This window comes from Apostichopus japonicus, chromosome 11 (assembly GCF_037975245.1).
Source record: "Apostichopus japonicus isolate 1M-3 chromosome 11, ASM3797524v1, whole genome shotgun sequence".
Lineage (NCBI taxonomy): Eukaryota > Metazoa > Echinodermata > Holothuroidea > Aspidochirotida > Stichopodidae > Apostichopus > Apostichopus japonicus.
This window is the reverse complement of record NC_092571.1, coordinates 7,874,049-7,893,395: the sequence shown is the minus strand read 5'-3', so window position 1 is coordinate 7,893,395 and position 19,347 is coordinate 7,874,049. Positions and strand designations below refer to the sequence as shown.

The 19,347-nt window shown below is 35.4% G+C and overlaps 2 protein-coding genes across 3 annotated transcripts in view; one reads left to right on the top strand and one right to left on the bottom strand.

Moving 5' to 3' along the window:
* The window catches only part of LOC139975668 (protein dispatched homolog 3-like), a 39,717-nt gene extending 34,727 nt beyond the window's left edge, over positions 1–4,990 (top strand). Inside the window, exons 15-17 of the mRNA XM_071983765.1 lie at positions 1,228–1,507; positions 2,533–2,696; positions 3,418–4,990. Of these exons, the coding sequence (XP_071839866.1) occupies positions 1,228–1,507; positions 2,533–2,696; positions 3,418–3,780 (807 nt within the window). The 3' untranslated portion in view covers positions 3,781–4,990. The remainder of the gene's footprint in view (positions 1–1,227; positions 1,508–2,532; positions 2,697–3,417) is intronic.
* Positions 4,991–5,759: 769 nt separating this feature from the next.
* Positions 5,760–19,198, bottom strand: LOC139975670 (leucine-rich repeat-containing protein 34-like). 2 transcript variants are annotated; one of them, XM_071983766.1, is made up of 11 exons: positions 19,076–19,198; positions 16,935–17,148; positions 15,411–15,428; positions 12,771–12,960; positions 11,362–11,445; positions 10,403–10,531; positions 9,327–9,458; positions 8,824–8,942; positions 8,241–8,396; positions 7,115–7,241; positions 5,760–6,707 (listed from the first exon to the last, which is right to left on the bottom strand). In XM_071983766.1, exons 2-11 carry the CDS (start codon positions 17,048–17,050, stop codon positions 6,537–6,539), a joined length of 1,242 nt encoding a protein of 413 aa, XP_071839867.1. In that variant the 5' UTR covers positions 17,051–17,148; positions 19,076–19,198; the 3' UTR covers positions 5,760–6,536. The 2 variants fall into 2 exon arrangements, with proteins under 2 accessions (XP_071839867.1, XP_071839868.1); XM_071983767.1 differs by lacking the exon at positions 15,411–15,428.
* Positions 19,199–19,347: the final 149 nt, after the last annotated feature.

Genomic DNA, 19,347 nt, shown 5'->3' with positions numbered 1-19,347 from the left:
GGGTTTAATTAAAAGTTGGCACAAATTTTCGTCTTGATATGTTAATTGTGGAGGGTTTTATTAAAGAATTGGCACAAATTTTCGTCTTGATATGTTGAAGAGGGTTTTGTTAATGAATTGGCACAAATTTTCGTCTTGATGTTTTGTTGGGGGTTTTATTAAAGAATTGGCACTAATTCTCATCTTGATATGTTAATTGTGGGGGATTTATTAAAGAAATGGCACTAAGTTTTGTCTTGATATGTTGTTGAGGGTTTTATTAAAGAAATGGCACTAAGTTTTGTCTTGATATGTTGTGGAGGGTTTTATTAAAGAATTGGCACTAATTTTCATCTTGATATATTGTTGGGGTTTTATTAAAAAATTGGCACTAATTTTCTTCTTGAAATGTTGTTGAGGGTTTTATTAAAGAATTGGCACTAATTTTTGTCTTTTTAAGTTGTGGAGGGATTTATTAAAGAATTGGCACTAATTTTTGTCTTGATATGTTGTTGGGAATTTTATTAAAGAATTGGCACTAATTTTGTCTTGATATGTTTTGGGGGTTTTATTGAAGAATTGGCACTAATTTTGGTCTTGATATGTTGTTAATGGCACTATTTTTCGTCTTGATATGTTGTTGGGGGTTTTATTAAAGAATTGGCACTATTTTTCGTCTCGATATGCTGAAGAGGGTTACATTAATGAATAGGCACAAAGTTTTATTTGATGTGTTGTTGATGGGTTTTATCAAAGTATAGGCATTCATTTGTATCTTGGTATGGTGATGAATTGTGATATTCATTGTATTTTGCCTGTTTATTTGAGGCAATAAACTTGAAGGATATTGAATAAAAAACAAATACAAAAATATTAAAAGTAATTAGCACAACCTTGGTTGTAGACTTTAATTGGTTGTAGACCATCGTTTTACATCTCAACCACTCAATCTCAACCATCTCAATCATCTCAACCCCCCTCCTTTTAAAATGAACAGATCCGTCGTAAATTGTCCTTAAAGGTTTATTGCACATCCCCTTTACAATAAACTAATCTTAAACAACTAAAAATGAAAAGGACATACATAGATAGTTTTGCCGTTATCCTTAATTCAAACCATTTTCATCCATGCATACCTATTTTCTTCTTTATAGGTTAATTTCTACTTTCTTCTATGTCGTTCAAATCATGAATTTTGAGGAGCAAATTTTTGCAAACGATAAAACTTTCTTCCTCATTCGGTCGTAGAACATCTTCGAAGGTAAATCGTCCTTCGATGCGTATCAAGATTTCACATCCTGGGACAGGGTCATTCAGGATATGTTGGCTAACCTCACTTCAGAAGAGAGAATTGGATTGGACACTGTCTTTCAGACTTGCGACTACTGGCAACAGGTCTTCATGGAGATCGTCGGAGTGACTAGCGCCATCTATGGTCTGGTGTTTTCTCTGATGGTTTGTGCTGTATCTGTGGTTGTGTTCACCGGCCACATTGGAATCGCAATGATTGCTCTGGTAACCATTTTAGGTGAGCTATAGAAAGAAATATCTTTTACATATTACAAATAATTAAAAATCAAGGGTACTTACGAACAAAAGTTATATTGGCTTGTAAACTATAGCTTGGTGGTGGGAAAACATTTAGATGAAGGGTAGGGGTGGGGTGGGGGTTATGGAGTGGGAGACAGTGTTTGATTGTGCCAAAACTGCTTTTCAGAATATTTTTTTCCATTGTGGTTGATATTCAGACAAGTTTTTTTGTTGTTGTAGAATTTGGATGTAATTTACTCTTTTACTCCTCTAATTAAGGACTTCTTGGTGGTTTGTATATAAATTGTCACAGATTTTGCATCTAAATGAGGGTTGCCCACCCACACCTTAAAATACCCCCATCTCCAGTGTCACCTGCCCCCCCCCCCTTACAATCCACTAGCCCTCAACCTATACTAGTTCTGATTATTTTGAAGCCCGGATACCCGGAAAATTCTGTACTTGTACTAAAAATTGCTCACATTATATTAACTACATAGCTTTATGTCATGACTTTTTTCACACAGGCTAAATTTTTATATGGTTTTACATTTTATCTGGTTTCATATTTTATGTTTATATATGTTTTATATATGTTTTATATTTTATGTTTTATATTTTATCTGGCAACATTTCATTATTACAGCATTACAACATTTGATCTGGTTTTATATTTTATGTTTATATGTTTTATATTTGTATATGTTTTATGTTTGATATTTTATATCTTATCTGGCAACATTTCGTTATTACAGCATTACAACATTTGATCTGGTTTTACATTTGATCTGGTTTTATATTTTATGTTTATATATGTTTTATATTTGTATATGTTTTATATTTTATATCTTATCTGGCAACATTTCATTATTACAGCATTACAACATTTGATCTGGTTTTATATTTTATGTTTATATATGTTTTATATTTGTATATGTTTTATATTTCATATTTTATCTGGCAACATTTCATTATGACAGCATTACAACATTTGATCTGGTTTTACCTATAATCTGTATATAGGTATCATGCTGGTGGTGATCAGTACCTTCTACCTTCTCGGCTGGCAGTTGGGGGCGGTAGAGGCAGTATCTCTCTCAATCCTAGTGGGCTCGTCCGTAGACTACTGCATTCATCTCATCGAAGGATTTCTCACATCCAAGGATCTAGCGCCCTCGAGTCTTACCGTGAGTGTCGTATATATTCCCTCATTTGAGATTCTGCATCTGACTAATACCTATGAAGGAGAAAATTATATGATCTCATATTTCATCCTGACAAAGACTTTGGAGGTTTAAAATTGTTAGGTCTTGTTAGGTTTGTTTTGGTTTTGTTTGTTGTAAGGTTTTGTTAGGTTTTGAGGAATTTCATATGATAGGGTAATTATCAAGAAAGCTGGTTTTAGATTTACTGCTGAAAACGTATTGGCAGAAACTTTTATGTGAGATCATTTACATATATGCAAGAGACACCATCGTGATTGGCTGAAACAATTTGAATGTTCATACTATCAGGTGAGAAAATTTAATGAAATTGAGTACACCGTAATACAGGCAGTCAGTTGAGGCTGTGTTCTGAAGCTAATACCACTCTATACTGTCCTCCCATATCATGCTTCAAAGCACTCATATTGACAGTATATGAACAGTGCCTAACCTGAATCTGATAGAAACATGATATTCATTCTGGCAGTACAATTAAGTGCTGTGAAGCGGGACATGAAAGAACATTAATTATAGTAATACTTGTCCCAACTGGGTTATACAGAATATTGTTACAAGTTAAAAACATGACCTTGTTCTGTATAATTTTATTAAATTTATGAAACATAATTGATGAATTGAATTAAACATGATTTATAAAACAGCATCCGTGTCTAATTCTTCACAAATTGACTTTTGGCTGCAGGGGTCGAAACTTCGTCAGTGGAAGACCAAGCATGCGGTCAGTACCATCGGCGTATCCATACTCAGCAGCGCGATCACCACAATCACTGCCTCCATACCACTCTGCTTCACCACCATCCAATTATTCTCAAAGTTTGGCAAAATAGTCGCCATCAACACTCTGGTGGCGATCTTTTACACCTTGACTGTGTGTACAGCTCTTCTCTCTACGTGTGCCCCCAGCAGGTACAGCTGGAACAAGAAGTGGCTGGTGTTGAGTCTATTAATTTTAGCTGTGTTTTTCGGGGGAATCACTGGCATCTTGTACCTTCTGCACCTAAGTGGAGCACCGATACCTGGTCCCTCTAGCGGGACCTTATTTTGATCATGGCAGAAACAGTTTGTCCCCGCAGGTCCAACTGGTTTGTCTGGGTTCGACTGGGAGTCCTAGGTCGGTTCGATCAAACCTTGCAATGATGGCGGCGTTACCATGGAACCCCAGGTCCCATTGGTGGATTTTGTATGATGATTGTATCCCTTTCTGTTGAACCTATTTCTTCTATGGTGATACTGTTACAGTCCAAAGTTCTTTCGTGAGCCTGATTTCGATCATCTTGAAACCAGAGTGCCTGCAGTAAACCTTTATATTTCTAGCCAATTCATATTCTTTCACATGTCAGAGGGAAAAGTGATCGCATTTTTGCAATAAAAATGACAAGACATATTAAAAATTTGTGAAAAGCTTGGAAGTAAGTGAATAACTCAATGATCGAGAATTACATCTACGACTTTAATTCACCGTTTTACGCGTGCAGGATGTGTGGTAAATGGTAGGCCACTTTCACTTAAAAACAGGAAGCAGTAGCAAAGGAATACTTTGGTCAGTGTCGGGTTATGGCACCTAGGGTCCCGCCAATTTTGGGGCCCTGTGTGTAGGTAAACTTCCTGCAAGTTAACAAGAGGCTTCCTGTATTGGGCAGATAGGTTCACACTTGTGTCAGGTGCCAATAATGGATCTACATTCCCCAATCATTAGACGAAATACATCGAGGTTCCAGGACATCACTGATGACTTTGCAAAAGTGAATTCCAGAAAATGGTTAAATTTAATGGATATGTCATCATTCATTGGGGGTCAGGGCCCCAAAACAAAAATGGCCTATCAGCCCTCGATTAGTCTAATCCGGGCCTGGTATCGTTAACTTATTAGTTACATCCATCACATCATGTGTTTCTCTTTCTTGAAGTTGATACCAATGTTTCATTATTTCTGGACCTGGACCGGTGTGAGATGTGGGTGGGGGGGGGGGTGGGGTGGGCAGGAGTACAGTGGTGTGGAAATGCTGTTGGTACCAAAGGCCACATTGCTTTTTTCGTATTGTGTCAGTCTTCATGAATTGTTGCGCATCTCTTTCCTCCAATGAATGCTGCTAGTGTCATTTGTTAGATGTAAATCATCGCCGCAGTGTAGTCAGATTTTAAAAGAACAGTTTTGTAAACAGATGGTATACTTATTTTGCTAAATTTTTACACCTACCTACTATCGTCATGGTTATGGGTTAGTGGCAATTAATAGTGCAAATATACTGCAAAATTCAAAATAAGAAAATATGAAATATGTATAATAAATAGAGCCTCTTATATGTGATTTGTATTGGAATGTGTATTTTTATGATAATGGGTTGAAAACATACCATGAATTGGGGGTTTCTTAATGATGACATATGTATGTTACTTTCTGCAATTTTAAAAGTTTCTATAAAATCCCCATGCCTTTCATAGTACTGTAAATGTCTTATTTGTGAATTTGAGGGGTGGGGGAAAGTTTCTTAACACTCTCTGAGCCATTACAGAAAATAATAATTATGCAATTTATGATATATATATATATATATATATATAATTCGTCTATTAATATATATGGCAAAGTACGCAATGTAAATATAATGTTTTGAAAATGGAGTATTTTTGAGTAATTAATCATTCCTTGTGAGATAATACAACAAACTAAATATGTGGCAACACATTTGAATTTTAATACCATGTTATATTTGGAATTGTGCATTTCATTGGAAATTTTGTTATATGCAATATGGGCACTATCAAATATTGAATTATGTATAGAGGTTTAGACATGAACACTGTCTTTGCATAAAGACATGTATATGCATCTGAAAAATACAGTGGAACATTAACGAAAATTTTCTATTGCAGTTGTCGTATTTTCTTTCTTCTTTCAAAGGTCAGATGCATCAAGACATAATAGAATGCCAAATTTATGAATAGTTAGTTGAAAGAAAAAAAAATAAAAGAACAACGTTTTAATGACACAAAAACGAAATTAACACCAAGAAGTCAAATTCGAAATATCTTATTTATCTATTTACAGCTTTCAAAATAAGATGAAATATATTATACAAATTTCTTGCAAAAAAACAGGAAAATGGATGAAAGTTAATTTAACTATATAAATATGATCCATGTCATCAATGTATCACTAGTTACAGTCATGGAAAAGATTACAGAGAATATTTTAAAGGTCATTGTCGGTATCGCCTCCAGGTATGCTAGAAAAATCAAATAATGGCCATTTCAAATACTAAAAATATGCTATTAGCCCACCACTTTTCATACTAGCGACCATAAACATAAGAATAATTTTTTTTTTAAAGTCATTCTAAAATACTTCCTAACATGCTTCCTTCAATATGTCCTAAAATGCTTCCTAGCATAGGTCCTGAAAATAATTCTTACAAATACATCATAAAATGCCTCCACATACATGCCCTAAAATACATCCTAAAATACAACCTCAGTATTACTACTGGTTTACTGATGAACTTTAACAAACTTCCTATGCTACAGTTAATATAATAAACTTCTAATTCATGTGATGTATGTTAATAACATTTTGTGATAAACAACTTACATTTTATAAAGTAACTTTCTTTTCCTTCAATATTTATTGTATGCAGAAGACTAGCATTTCAATGAATATGCGGTTGTGCATGTGTGAATGTACGTGCAAAGAATTCTATCGTTATTAGTGGAAGTCAAAACCCAAATGTAAATACATTATCTGATAACTCTATTTTCTTAATTTCTGTAAATAATATGATGATGTCAATTTTCATATCTTTGTCACTTGTCCTCCTCTGTTTCCACATCCGGTCCAAAGAACGGCGTCCAGTAGTAATGTCTCCTCAAACCGTGGTTCAATTCGGAGAGATAAACTCGCCCGTCCACGGTGTAAGGGTTCACGTCGGTTAGCTTTGGGTCGAGTCTACCACTCTTAACAAGATCATTGAAAGCCTAGGATAAATAATATACAAAAAAAAAAAAAAGAAGTTAGATATTCATTTTCAGTGCATGTAAGCAGACTTTCACTTGTACAGAAGAGAAAAACAACACAAAATTAAAACAAAAATAGCTGAAAAGTGACTGACTGACTGACAGCGTGACTGACTGACTGACAGCTTGACTGACTGACTGATTGAAAACCTCAGTGAATCATCTTTATTATGATTACTAACACATAGTCAAAGTCAAATTCATCTTTTAGTTTTAAATATCTCTTATGTTGAAGAGAATTAGAATATTACATTTTGGACAAGTTTCGTTCTAATACTACTACTAATTCTGACAGTTCAAGAAACATCCTGATAAATTGACGATTAAATGTTACTTATATCATTGCTTCTTTTCCAAAAAAAACTTACCACACAGGCATCTTCTTCCAAATTGTTTCCCCAGATGAAGACACTTTTGAAATTTCCTTTCATTTCCATTGCCTTGGCGACAGCACACAGACCAGTCCCATTGATAGAATTATGACCAATCACAAGCCTAGAGACAGAACAAATCATGAATAAACAGATTAGTACGGCAAGACCTGGACTATTCAAATCTCTATCACATTTTGCGACATATATCCTCATATTTCGTTTTTCACATTATTATTTAACAATGACTTACAAACAGTCAATTATAAAGTTTAGAAGATCAGACTTATTCTGCAATTTCATGGAGTTTTTAATAGTATCAAATAGTCATGCAAAAAATAAAAAATAAAAGTAAAAAAATAAAATAATCTTTGAACAAACTAAAGATACTTTTTCATGCTACATAGCACCTTACCTACATCTTACATTCTACAAAATAATTATTAGCTCAATACAGAAGACTTTGATTTCTCTTGAATTCCCATCCCTGTCTACATCTTGTCAAATGAAATTGGGAGGTTTTGATCCCTGGGAGGATGTGATCCCTGGGAGGATGTGATCCCTGGGAGGATGTGATCCCTGGGAGGATGTGATCCCCGGGAGGATGTGATCCCTGGTTAAATTGTATGCAAGTAACACTAGCTTCCGAATTGAACTCCCCATCAAAGAAATGGCTCACAAAGGGATCGCTTGCTTAGGAATGGTTAGATAGCTCAGTTGGCACTGCACACAACTTTTTATTTTCTAAGGTTAAAGTAAAAGATTTCTTAGCTCTTTTCAAATTTGGTTATAACTTTTCCATATCTGTTTACCATTCTACATTCACTTTACATAGCACTTATGAGAGATGGATTACGTTCATAAGGAAAAGAAGCACATAGGAGTGTTAACTCAGTGGTTAACGCCGGTGCCTTCCAATCATAAGGTCCCTGGTCGGAGTCACTCCAAGATTAATGTATGTCATCCAGTTACAGAGTTGTTTACAATTCATAATCATGGACGTTAAATATGAATCTAAGAGACTGACTTTGGTCAGCTTGCGGCTTTGATAAGCCAATGATGGCTTCTTCGCGAGTTCCTGCTTGCAGGAGGATCTAAAACACATACATACATTGTTACTTACGTTGTGAGATGGGTGTTTGCATTTGCGATGGCGTCGCTTAAGAACATCGCGCCGTCATCTTCGATGCGGTTGGAGCTCAAATCTAGAACTTCTAATGGTGTATTTTGTCGGAGGATCTTGGAAATACTTTTAGCGCCGTCTCTTGCTATTCTGTTACTGCAAGAGCAAAAGAGAACATGTCAATTTTCCCAATAATTATCAGAAATAAGTTTTAATACAGACATGTATTAATTTTTGTACAAAGTTCTTTTTGTACAAAGTACAAAGTCATGTACAAAGTTTTAATACAGACATGTAATCATATATCCATGTCACTGGAAAGTCAAATCATAAAAAAACTCCCTCAATATAATAGCAGTCGAAAGAGACAGTTTTGGCTGTTTTATTTACTATGCTATTTGAGATCTTAGGAACAAAACATTCTGAAATGTATTTTAATATAATGTGGTAGAACCATACTCTTCCCATTGGTGGATCCAGTGAGCTTCCATCCTCCCCCACCCATTATGTCGTTAACTTTTCATAGCTTAATCATAATGTCACAGAGTTATGACTGAATGCAACAGTAATACTTTAAGCTTACCATGCAAGGTCCAAATATTTCAATGCAACATTTTCCACCAGTGTTTCTGCAAGCCTTTCAGCTCCAAAATCTCTAATATCACACTTTTGAAGATGTAACTCTGTCAGTGTACTGTTAACCTGAAGGGAAAAAAAGAAAAGAAAAAAAGACCTTTACTGTTGTAAGCTTTGTATTTATAGAACCAAAAATGTGTTGATGTTGGAGCATATTTTGCGATAATTGTCATCATCATTGTAAATTTGCCCCCAAATCTTGCAATTAAAAAAAAAAAAAAAAAAATTTGTGATAAAAATATCAAAAGTTATTGTAACATTGAAATTAGTTTGTGTGCTGTTCCTGTTAATGTAATAAAGAGGAAGGGGGGGGGGAGGCTGGAGTGGGAAAGGATATGGTGCCCTGCCTTGGGGCTCTAAAAAGGTGTTAAACAGGCACTGCTTGGAGCGATGATAACAACCTTCAATCAGAATTCCCCACCTTCTGCCTATAAGGGCTTTAGAACTCACCTGTAACATTTTTGCATAGTGTACTGTGGTCTCTTCCTGATAGCTGAAGAGAAGAGGTCTGTTAATACAGAAAGCCTTGAGGGTAGCATTGAAATTCAGGACTGTAGCGAAAGCGATCATACTCTGCGTATCCTGAAGTGGTAACAAAATAATAATTAGAAGAAACAAATTGTCACATTTAAAAGAAAATTGTCAAGAGTGGGAATCTGGGTTTTACTCAAGTTTCAAGTAAGAATTGGTCAAAACTATCATATTAGAAGATATGAAACTGTATTCCAATCACAGGAATGTTTCAAGACCGGTGCGAAAACTGATACAAAATGCTCAGGTAGCCTGACCTAGGGTTCAATTGCCTACCCTACTAGTAAGCCCCAAACCGTGACTACAAATACTATAACCAAGGAAGGCCTTTATTTGAGTGTGTGATTTAGTTTTCACCAAGTGATGTGAAATAGTTTTGTTACATCAAATTCCATGAATGTGTGTGACAATTTCTTCGATCATTTCATTGTCTGGTAAGGACTTTACAGTATAGAATTTTCATACCAAAATGTTTCAATATCCAGAATGAACAGTCTTCCTCGGTGAAATATAGACACAAATAGAACAAATGGACATTTTCTTTTACCAATTTTGAGCTAGCAGTGCCACCAATTATTCCTTTAATAATTGTTATTAAATGCATGAGAGTTTACATGACATTTTTTATACACTGTGCAATACTTCACAACTTACTGCCAGCCAAAGTCATCTAGTGTGAATCACAGATAATACAGCCAATTATGAGATCATTTTAGATAACCTCTTTGTGACCCCTTGAGCCAATTTTTACACCATTTGAGATAACCTGTTGACATCCCCCCCTACACAGTGTACACACGCACACACACACACGCACACACACACACACACATACGCTCACTATCACATTGATTCATTTTGCCTCCAGCAACTTGAAGGAATAAACAAATGATATTCCATTCAAATTATTCCTCTGAATTCAATTTTTCTTCTCTCACTTTGAAGAAACAATTTACAACATGGTCTACTAATGATTTTCAGATGTGTGTACTAACCTGATCTGAGTCTCCGATATCGAGATCCTCCAGACATTTATTCACCTGTAGGGCTCCGGCTAGGGCCATGCCCCCTTTACCACCAAATTTATTACCATTGAGCTTCAATGTTAGGAGTGTGTCATTTATCTACAGGCAAATGAATAATAATTATAATAATAATCATAATAATAATAATCATAATAATAATAATAATCATACTAATAATAATAATAATAATAACAACTAATAACAATAATTTACTCATTTAAATATGAATTTACAAAAAAAAAAAAACAAACACAAGCACACAATAATTTGACTGTTCAGAACCTTTCAATGCTCACGGAAAGGTCTTAAAGTCCGTCAGAAGGTCAGAATCCTTCAAAAATAGCACGTTTGTGCAAAATTTAAAGGTTGACTGTTTTGGCACCATTTGGCCTTTTCTTTCCCAAGCTGATTTGGGTTTAATCAGGTAAACAGACTATCTACCATCCCTGATCCCTGCACACCCTATTAAAACAAACACGATATTGCTTTCATGATTTACAATCTGTGGAGCTACAACCACAAATTTCAAAGTTAATTTGCTCGGCCAAGTTTTTGGAAGAATTGTACCATTGACATATTTCTCTTCCAAAAGACTTTTTGGGCCAACCCTTTATATTCATTTCAATTTACTTCCATTCAAATTCTATTGACAGTTTCCAAATATTTCCTTAAAGGTAGTCAGTATAGGCCCCAATTAAATTATAGCATCCTGTAATTGTTGAAGTTTTCAAATAGTACTTTCCTGGAGTATACACTACATATTTGAATATCTAGCATATTTGGGGCCAATACAGCATACCTGTAAAGCCAAGAGAGTTCAAACATGGTTCTTATACTATGTTATTTTGTGATATACAGTACATATGCACTGTAATTATGCAATATATGAAATGTATATGGAAAAGCATAGTAGGCTTGTACTACTGTACCTGTAGGCCCTTTGCGATGAGATTTATACCCTCAGAGGTGAGGCTATTAGACATCAGGCTAAGGAATTTCAATGCGCAGGTTTCCTGTAAAGAAGGGATAAGCACAGGAAAATGGTTTAAACATTTATTAATAATTCATAAATTTAAATGACTGTAATTGAATATTCAACCAAATGCCAGCTGGGATATTTTTTGTAAACTTCCCCACTTCTTGTAACACAAAACGTTACTCTGATCTGATGCCACTTGATCAAATTTATTGTGTCTCAAGTACAAACATCAATCTAAACCAGTTTTATCTATATATATATTTATATTATATATGTTATATATTTATATTATATTTACATATATTTATACTATATACAGGTTAATATTATACATATATTTATATTGCCCACAAAATATGATAGAAAGTTAAAACATTGGCCACTCATGCTCAGAATCCCAGAGCACTGACTTTTCCTCAAATGAGGTTTATAATTTTCTAATTGAACACTCCACATTATCCACGAATGACTTGAACAGACAGAATTAACCTAGGTTGGAGCTCCACCACAGTACTACTTCTGAATGCGTTTAGCGAGCTTAGCAAGCTAATTTTCTGGGTTGTGTTAAAGTAAGGTGGCCTGATGTTTTGATCCTAGCAGGATCTTCTTCAGAGGCTGACGAAGATCATCTTCTTTTATTCATCCAGAAGAAGATCCTGCTAGGATTGAAATGTCAGGCACTCTTACTTTTACACATTCTCTTACAGAGGCTTTTTAGTGGATAAGCAGATTTTGGGTTGTAACACTGATGACCATTCACATGCATGGCTTTCATGTAAAATCTATGAATTACTAAATTTAAATAATTTTTGGGGATAATTATACCTATTATCATTATTATTATTATTATTATATTGATCAACTTCACTGTTACTTTCATTCAAAATACTCTGTTGGAATAAAGTTTTGTTATATTTTAATTTCTTTGGTTGTAACACCGATGACCGTTCACATGCATGGCTTTCATGCAAAACCCATGAAGTACTAAGTTTGAATAATTTTTGGGATATTTATACCTATTATTATTATTATATTGATCAACTTTACTGTGTCTTTCATTCAAAATACTCTGTAGGAATAAAGTTTTGTTTTATTTTAATTTTTTTGGGTTGTAACACCGATGACCGTTCACATGCATGGCTTTCATGAAAAACCCATGAAGTACTAAATTTGATTTTTTATTATTATTATACTAAATTATGTTGATTAACTTTACTGTGGCTTTCATTCAAAATACTCTGTAGGAATAAAGCGTTCAATCACAAGACACCAGTCACTACGGCATGACATATAAGATGAAAACCATGCATACATGTAGTTACTTAATAATCGATATCTGTATATAGATGTAACACACACCTCGAGTAACTTTGACATGTGTATAGCACCGTTGTCTGTCAGTTCGTTGTACCTGAGGTCTAGACTGACCACGTAGGTATTGTTGACCAGGGTCTTGTAGAGATGGAATGCGTCGTCATCAATCAGCCTAGTGTCCGTGAGGAGGTAATTATTACCGGGTAGTTGTAGGTGCATCTCTTCTCTGGGATCTCTGTGAGGAATTAGGACATCAATAACCAAAACCTTACTCATATTTGAAATATTGTTATAGTTTTAATGCAGTCACCTTCCAGAGTAGATCTATACATCTTCCATCATATGGCAGTTTGGGAGTACATTCATGCAACAGGTTACATAAAAAATATTGATTGCATATCCTGACATCAATAATTACCCCATCCCCAATCTCGTCTCCCTCTGCAAACGCCCCCACCCCCCTCACCAAAAAAGAAAAGAATCATACCATCTTTCTGGGATGTTTGGAATAAACCAGGAGATAGTTGTTAAAACCAGATACACAAGCCGGCTATCAGTGTGGTTTTGCTATCTTAAAAATTACAACTAATAAAGCAAAATATTTGTGTTTGGTGTTAATCCCTGAAATGAACCAATTCAGGTGCTATTCTTTCTGTGTCTGACATTTATTCTACATTACTATGATAACCCCCCCACCCTCCCCCCCCCCCCCTCATTGTTAGTTAGAGGAGAGTGTATCTATGATGCAACTCACCATGGTTGTTTTGACAAAGCAAGAGAGACATAATTTGAAAAAAGGTGATAGTTTGCTTTTTAGAATATGTTTGGCACAGACTCACAGAGAATGCAGTGAGCCACAGGAGGCCTTGAGAAGGAGCACATTTTCTGTAGTAATGAGTATGCTTGGAGTGAAAGTATGCCATACAAATGCTACATTACCCCTTTCCCCTTCTCTCCCCACCATGCCCCCTCCCCTCAGAAAGAACATAATATTTGGTACACATTGGCAGATACAAAATAAGTATTAGTTTTCTGAGCATTATCATGATTTTGTTATTTAGTGTTTAATGTAGTAGCAAAAATGTCAAAATGTGGATGTGCAGAAAGATCTGCAAGACGATGATTAGTTGAGCAGTGTTGGTAACAGGTTAGGTAGTGCACACAGACTCAAGTCACATTGTTTTGAGGGCGAGTCGGGTCACTTCCATTTATATTCCAGACTCAAGTAGATCTAGTATAATAAACTCAAGTCAGTGGATAATCACAATGGTAGAGAATGTCACAAATAGTTTCTTGAGTTTCTGATATTGGCAAACAAGTGACTCTAGTCATGACTCATTTTAATGTTTGGTGTATGTGTGGTGCATAAACTACAGTAGTAACACCCAAGAAGTGACTCTAGTCATGACTCATTATAATGCTAGGTGTATGTGCAGTGCAAAAACTACAGATGTAACAACCAAGCAGTGACTCTAGTCATGACTCGTTATAATGTTAGGTGTATGTGCAGTGCAAAAAGTACAGATGTAACAACCAAGCAGTGACTCTAGTCATGACTCGTTATAATGTTAGGTGTATGTGCGGTGCATAAACTACAGTAGCAAGAACCTAGAAGTGTCTCTAGTCATAACTCATTATAATGCTGGGTGTATGTGTGGTGCATAAACTACAGAAGAAACAACCAAGCACTGACTCTAGTCATGACTCGTTATAATGTTAGGTGTATGTGTGGTGCATAAACTACAGTAGTAACAACCAAGAAGTGACTCTAGTCATGACTCATTATAATGTTAGGTGTATGTGCGGTGCATAAACTGCAGAAGTAACAACCAAGAAGTGACTCTAGTCATGACTCGTTATAACGTTAGGTGTATGTGTGGTGCAATAGACTACACTAGTAACAACCAAGCAGAAAGATTCAAACTTAGTTAATGGAAAAATAGGCTCCTGTAGATTAATCTGTCAATATGCTTGCATTGATCACACAAGAAAAACATAAACTTTTCAACATTATCTACAACATCGATAGTATTCCTAAACTTATATGTAACGATGTCACCCAAAGTTTGTGTAGCAGTTCCAAAAGCTCTGAAATTTGCATCTTAAAAAAAGTTATGGTTTCTGTGTAAAAAAAAAAATTGGATACCTATTTTGACTTGTATAGCAATTTCTTAGCAAATGGCATTTTGCATAGTATATATGGCAATGAGATACTGGATAAATTATTCCCAGCTGAAGGTTAATTTAAAAACATGTAAAAACCAAGATATCTCCACTTTCCTATACAATACCTTTTGACTATTATCCGATCAGAATAAATATATGTTTTCGTAGTTGTTTCATTATATTGTCAGTTAAAACTGTGTGTAACTTAGTTAACTCACCATAGTCTAGTTTCAATTAAATACATAAATTCTAAACCAAAAAAATATTGTGTGTTTACATTTCAACTGACATGTCCTCAGTGATAGAGGCAATTTTATTCCCAGCTCTAGCCTTAGCATGAAAACGAGTAAAAATACATCAGCAGATAAAATACTAGCCTAGACCCTAAAGACCCCTGGACCAGACATATCTAGTTTGCATTACCTATAGAAGCCTTAGGTTACACTGGTACTGTGAGTAAACAAATGTGAGCATTAAATTCAACAGTCAAAACTCACAATTATTTGTGAAAATACTTACAAATACTGAAGTTCTCTTCTACAAATTTGTGTAAAAAAAAAATGAAATAGAGTACAATTTTGAAGCATTGATAATGGTTGTCAATGATCATATGCATAAAAGTCATAGCACATGCATTTATGATAATTATGCATGGACACACAAAATAGACACGAAATGCGAGACAAATATGAAACAATTACTAGAGTGACAAAAGTCATGATTGAATTACTGCATTACAGTAAATGTTATCAATTGGTAAAACATACTTCAAGACAGGCGCGTAGCCAGGAATTTGCCAAGGGAGGGGCAAACACGTAGGCAAACTATCAGAGCCGTAGAAACGGCATTGCAAACTATCTAAGCGTAGCGCCACCATGGTTGGCGCGAAGCGTACAGGAAAATTTTGGCTGAAAATGCCTCCCAGATCGCTGGAAATGGCACTTCCCAGGCATTGTAAGTTGCATCTTAGCATTTTCTCATTTGAAATTACTAGCGATATCATAAAAACATTAAAAATTAAAAAAAAAAATGCTCGGGGGGCGCTGCCCACTTTGCCCCCCCCCCCCCCTTGGCTACGCGCCTGCTTCAAGATCACGATGATGGCACAGACCATACAGCTAAATCTTTCAAACAAAATAACCATATGCCAGGACAAAGTAGACACAAAAAAAGCACACAATATAGGCACCAAAATGCAAGATCTATGTTTCATAAGAGAATTTTACTAGAGCGCAAACTCTGACAATTTGGTAAGTCATGAATGAAGGTGAAACATACTTCAAGATCATTCATGTTGGCACTTAAGATACCTAAATTTTTCAAACAAAATAACCAAATTCTTGAGCATGATGAAAATATTCTGTTTGAAATGTTTTGATGCATACTGTGTTCACAGAATTAAGAAAGAGAACATGGTGGATTAAACCAAGTGAAAGCAATCTCAAGGATTTACTATTGAAATCTAAATTATAATCATAATGATTTTAACACTGACGTTTTTGGTATACAGAAAAGTTGGGGTGGGGGGAGGTGGGGGAAGGTACAAAAACTTCCTATACCTTTAGGATGCCACCGATTTTGGAATGTTACAAAACTAATAAGCAAAACTTTTGCGATGAGATCCATCCTCCGAATGTGATCTCAGAATAGCTTGTGGATTAGCTACATGCTTTATTAGCATTCACCTTGAATATTAGAAATTCAATTAGGTTCACTCATGCTTTTATAATATCAAAAAATAGTTTCATGCCAACTGCCAAGCATTTGACTCGAAAGGTATCATTTGTTCTAGATCTTTAATTTTCTGAGTTATAATTCAAAATACAATTATACTTAAAAGATATCATCTTCTTCTGTGAATAAATTAGAATGCATGTTATCAAGCCCCCTCCCCACCACCTTCCCCCCAGCACCAAAAAAATCAGCCAGAGGTACCGATTACAAACTATTAAATTACAACACATTTTGAAAACAATAATGCTCAACAATAAACTTCAACAATAACAACTCCTGCCACCAGAATATCCTTTCAAATAGACTTACACAATCTGATCTTCTCTTTGTTTATCCAGAACTTTCATGATGAAAGGGCTCGGTTTAACTTCAAGTTCTTCACAGACATCTTCATATCTACTAAGAACCCCCGCTGGATCCGACATATCTATCGAGCCTCGGGAGGAGTGTAATATTCACAAATAAGGTGACTTTCTCCGGAATTCTTCTTAAAATTGCCCCTCTAAAATGATGAATTAATTTCCTAAACAAAAAGAAAGCACAATAAATTAGTTCTCCATTCTCTGTGGTGAAGACATCTAGGTCAACACAACAAACGACATATGGGTTCATGTACAGAGTGCTAGAGAGATGGGCTTTTATGACAATTTATCAACATGTCCCATACAAAAAAGTCCTGCAGGAATCCTATAGGATTCCTGTATATGGAACAGGATTCCTTCCAAAGGTACAAGAATCCTTCATGTGCATGCAGGATTCCATGATGCATGTACAGGAATCCTTCATAAGCATGATGTTGCCAAATCCTGGCATAAATCCTGCAGGATCCTGCATAAAATCCCGCAGGATTTTATGCAGGACTTTTTTTGTATGGGGTGACACTAAAGAGAACATCTTTATCCCAAAATGATAACTTTATAAGATGCATGTGCAATATTATCAACATGTGACACTAACAAGAACATCTAATTTAAACCCAATATGATCACTTTATATGACACAGCACAAACCTTGTATGTGGTCTTAAAATCATCTACTCATTATTATCAATACCACATTGTAACTCACAAAAGTTTCTTAAAAATTTATATCTCTGAATTTGATAGCAAGTTTATATCGTAGACATTGCAATCTTAGTGCTTATCTATTGTCAGACGTTTGTTCCAATCATTCTTTTACTAGTGTCAAGATATCAAATTTCAGAAAAAAATTCAGAAACCATGATGGATTTCTGGAATCATCGAATTGGTGTGAAAGAGAAACATCAGGATATATGGTGGAACAAGCACATTATTGTGGGTGCACTGTCGGCCTATATGCACTGTATATTGCTACCTAGGCCACAAAATCGGGGTACACCCCTCAGTCCGACAAGTTTTCAGTCCGACAAGTTTTCAGTCCGACAAGTTTTCAGTCCGAAAATGAAATACACGTTTTCAGTCCGAAAATATTTTCAGTTGGGGAATGAAAGCAGATTTAATGCCATAATATCACCAATAAACTGTGACAGCCCGAACTGATTATAAAAAAAAACGATTGAATCTTTCGTATATACTCATAATTGACAAATAAGGAGTAAAGTTTTAGAAAAAATATTGGAATTTTCGGTCCCCCTGGAACCTTCGTCAGCAATATTGGCAGTCGAATGAAAAGTACAAAATGTAACACAATGAAATTATGACGCTAGGTTTAAAGTGTAAATTGCATTGATGGAATTAGAACCAAACAAACCATGACTATACAGGAAGCTGATTAAGGAGCGAAGAACGGATTACATATGTTTGTAGAACTGATAGTTGTTAAGGGGTCCCAAGTCTTTGTTGAGGCCAGTGATGTGAGACTTAATACAAAAGATTCAATCGATTTTTTACTATCAGTTTTGGCTGTCACCGTTTATTGGTGATATTATGGCATTAAAACTGCTTTCATTCCCTAACTGAAAACATGTATCTCATTTTCGGACTGAAAACGTGTATTTCATTTTCGGACTGAAAACGTGTATTTCATTTTCGGACTGAAAACGTGTATTTTATTTTCGGACTGAAAACGTGTCGGACTGAAAACTTGTTTTTTCGTACTGAGAACGTGTATTTTATTTTCGGACTGAAAACGTGTCTGACTGACGTGTACCCACAAAATCGTTTATTCAAATCGACAATCAGAATCGGTCTTTTTAAGAAACAATCAGCATAATATAATTTATTCAACGGACTATTACATATTTGAAGACAGTGAAAAGTATGGAGGAAAGTTACGGCGGAATATAGCTATGCCGGAATGGCACTAGATCCGGCTAAGTTAGACCTACAGCCTACCCTTAACATAGCCTAGGCCTAGGTAATTCGGCAGTCGAACGTCTTGACCGATGGCAATAACATTATCCTACAACAACTATCATTATAGCAAACAACGAAATGCATTTCTAACTGCTAAGAAGCAACGCAAATTACTTCTCTCAGGGCCCAATCTGCGAGTTACGCTTCCCTGTCACTGAATCAGGAACATCAAATTAAAATAAAGCGAATTAGCGTGTTGTTGCTAGGCAGCCAGTTATTTCTCAATGCAGAATAAAATTTTATTTTCACAATTAGATTGACTATATCAGTCGTTTCTTCTATGAAATTCTAAAGTGGGATGGGTTAGAGGGCACTGTTCCTAATTATCGAAGCAAAGAGAATTGCGAGATGTAGTACATGTGGGTATCGTGTTTACTGTGTTGGAA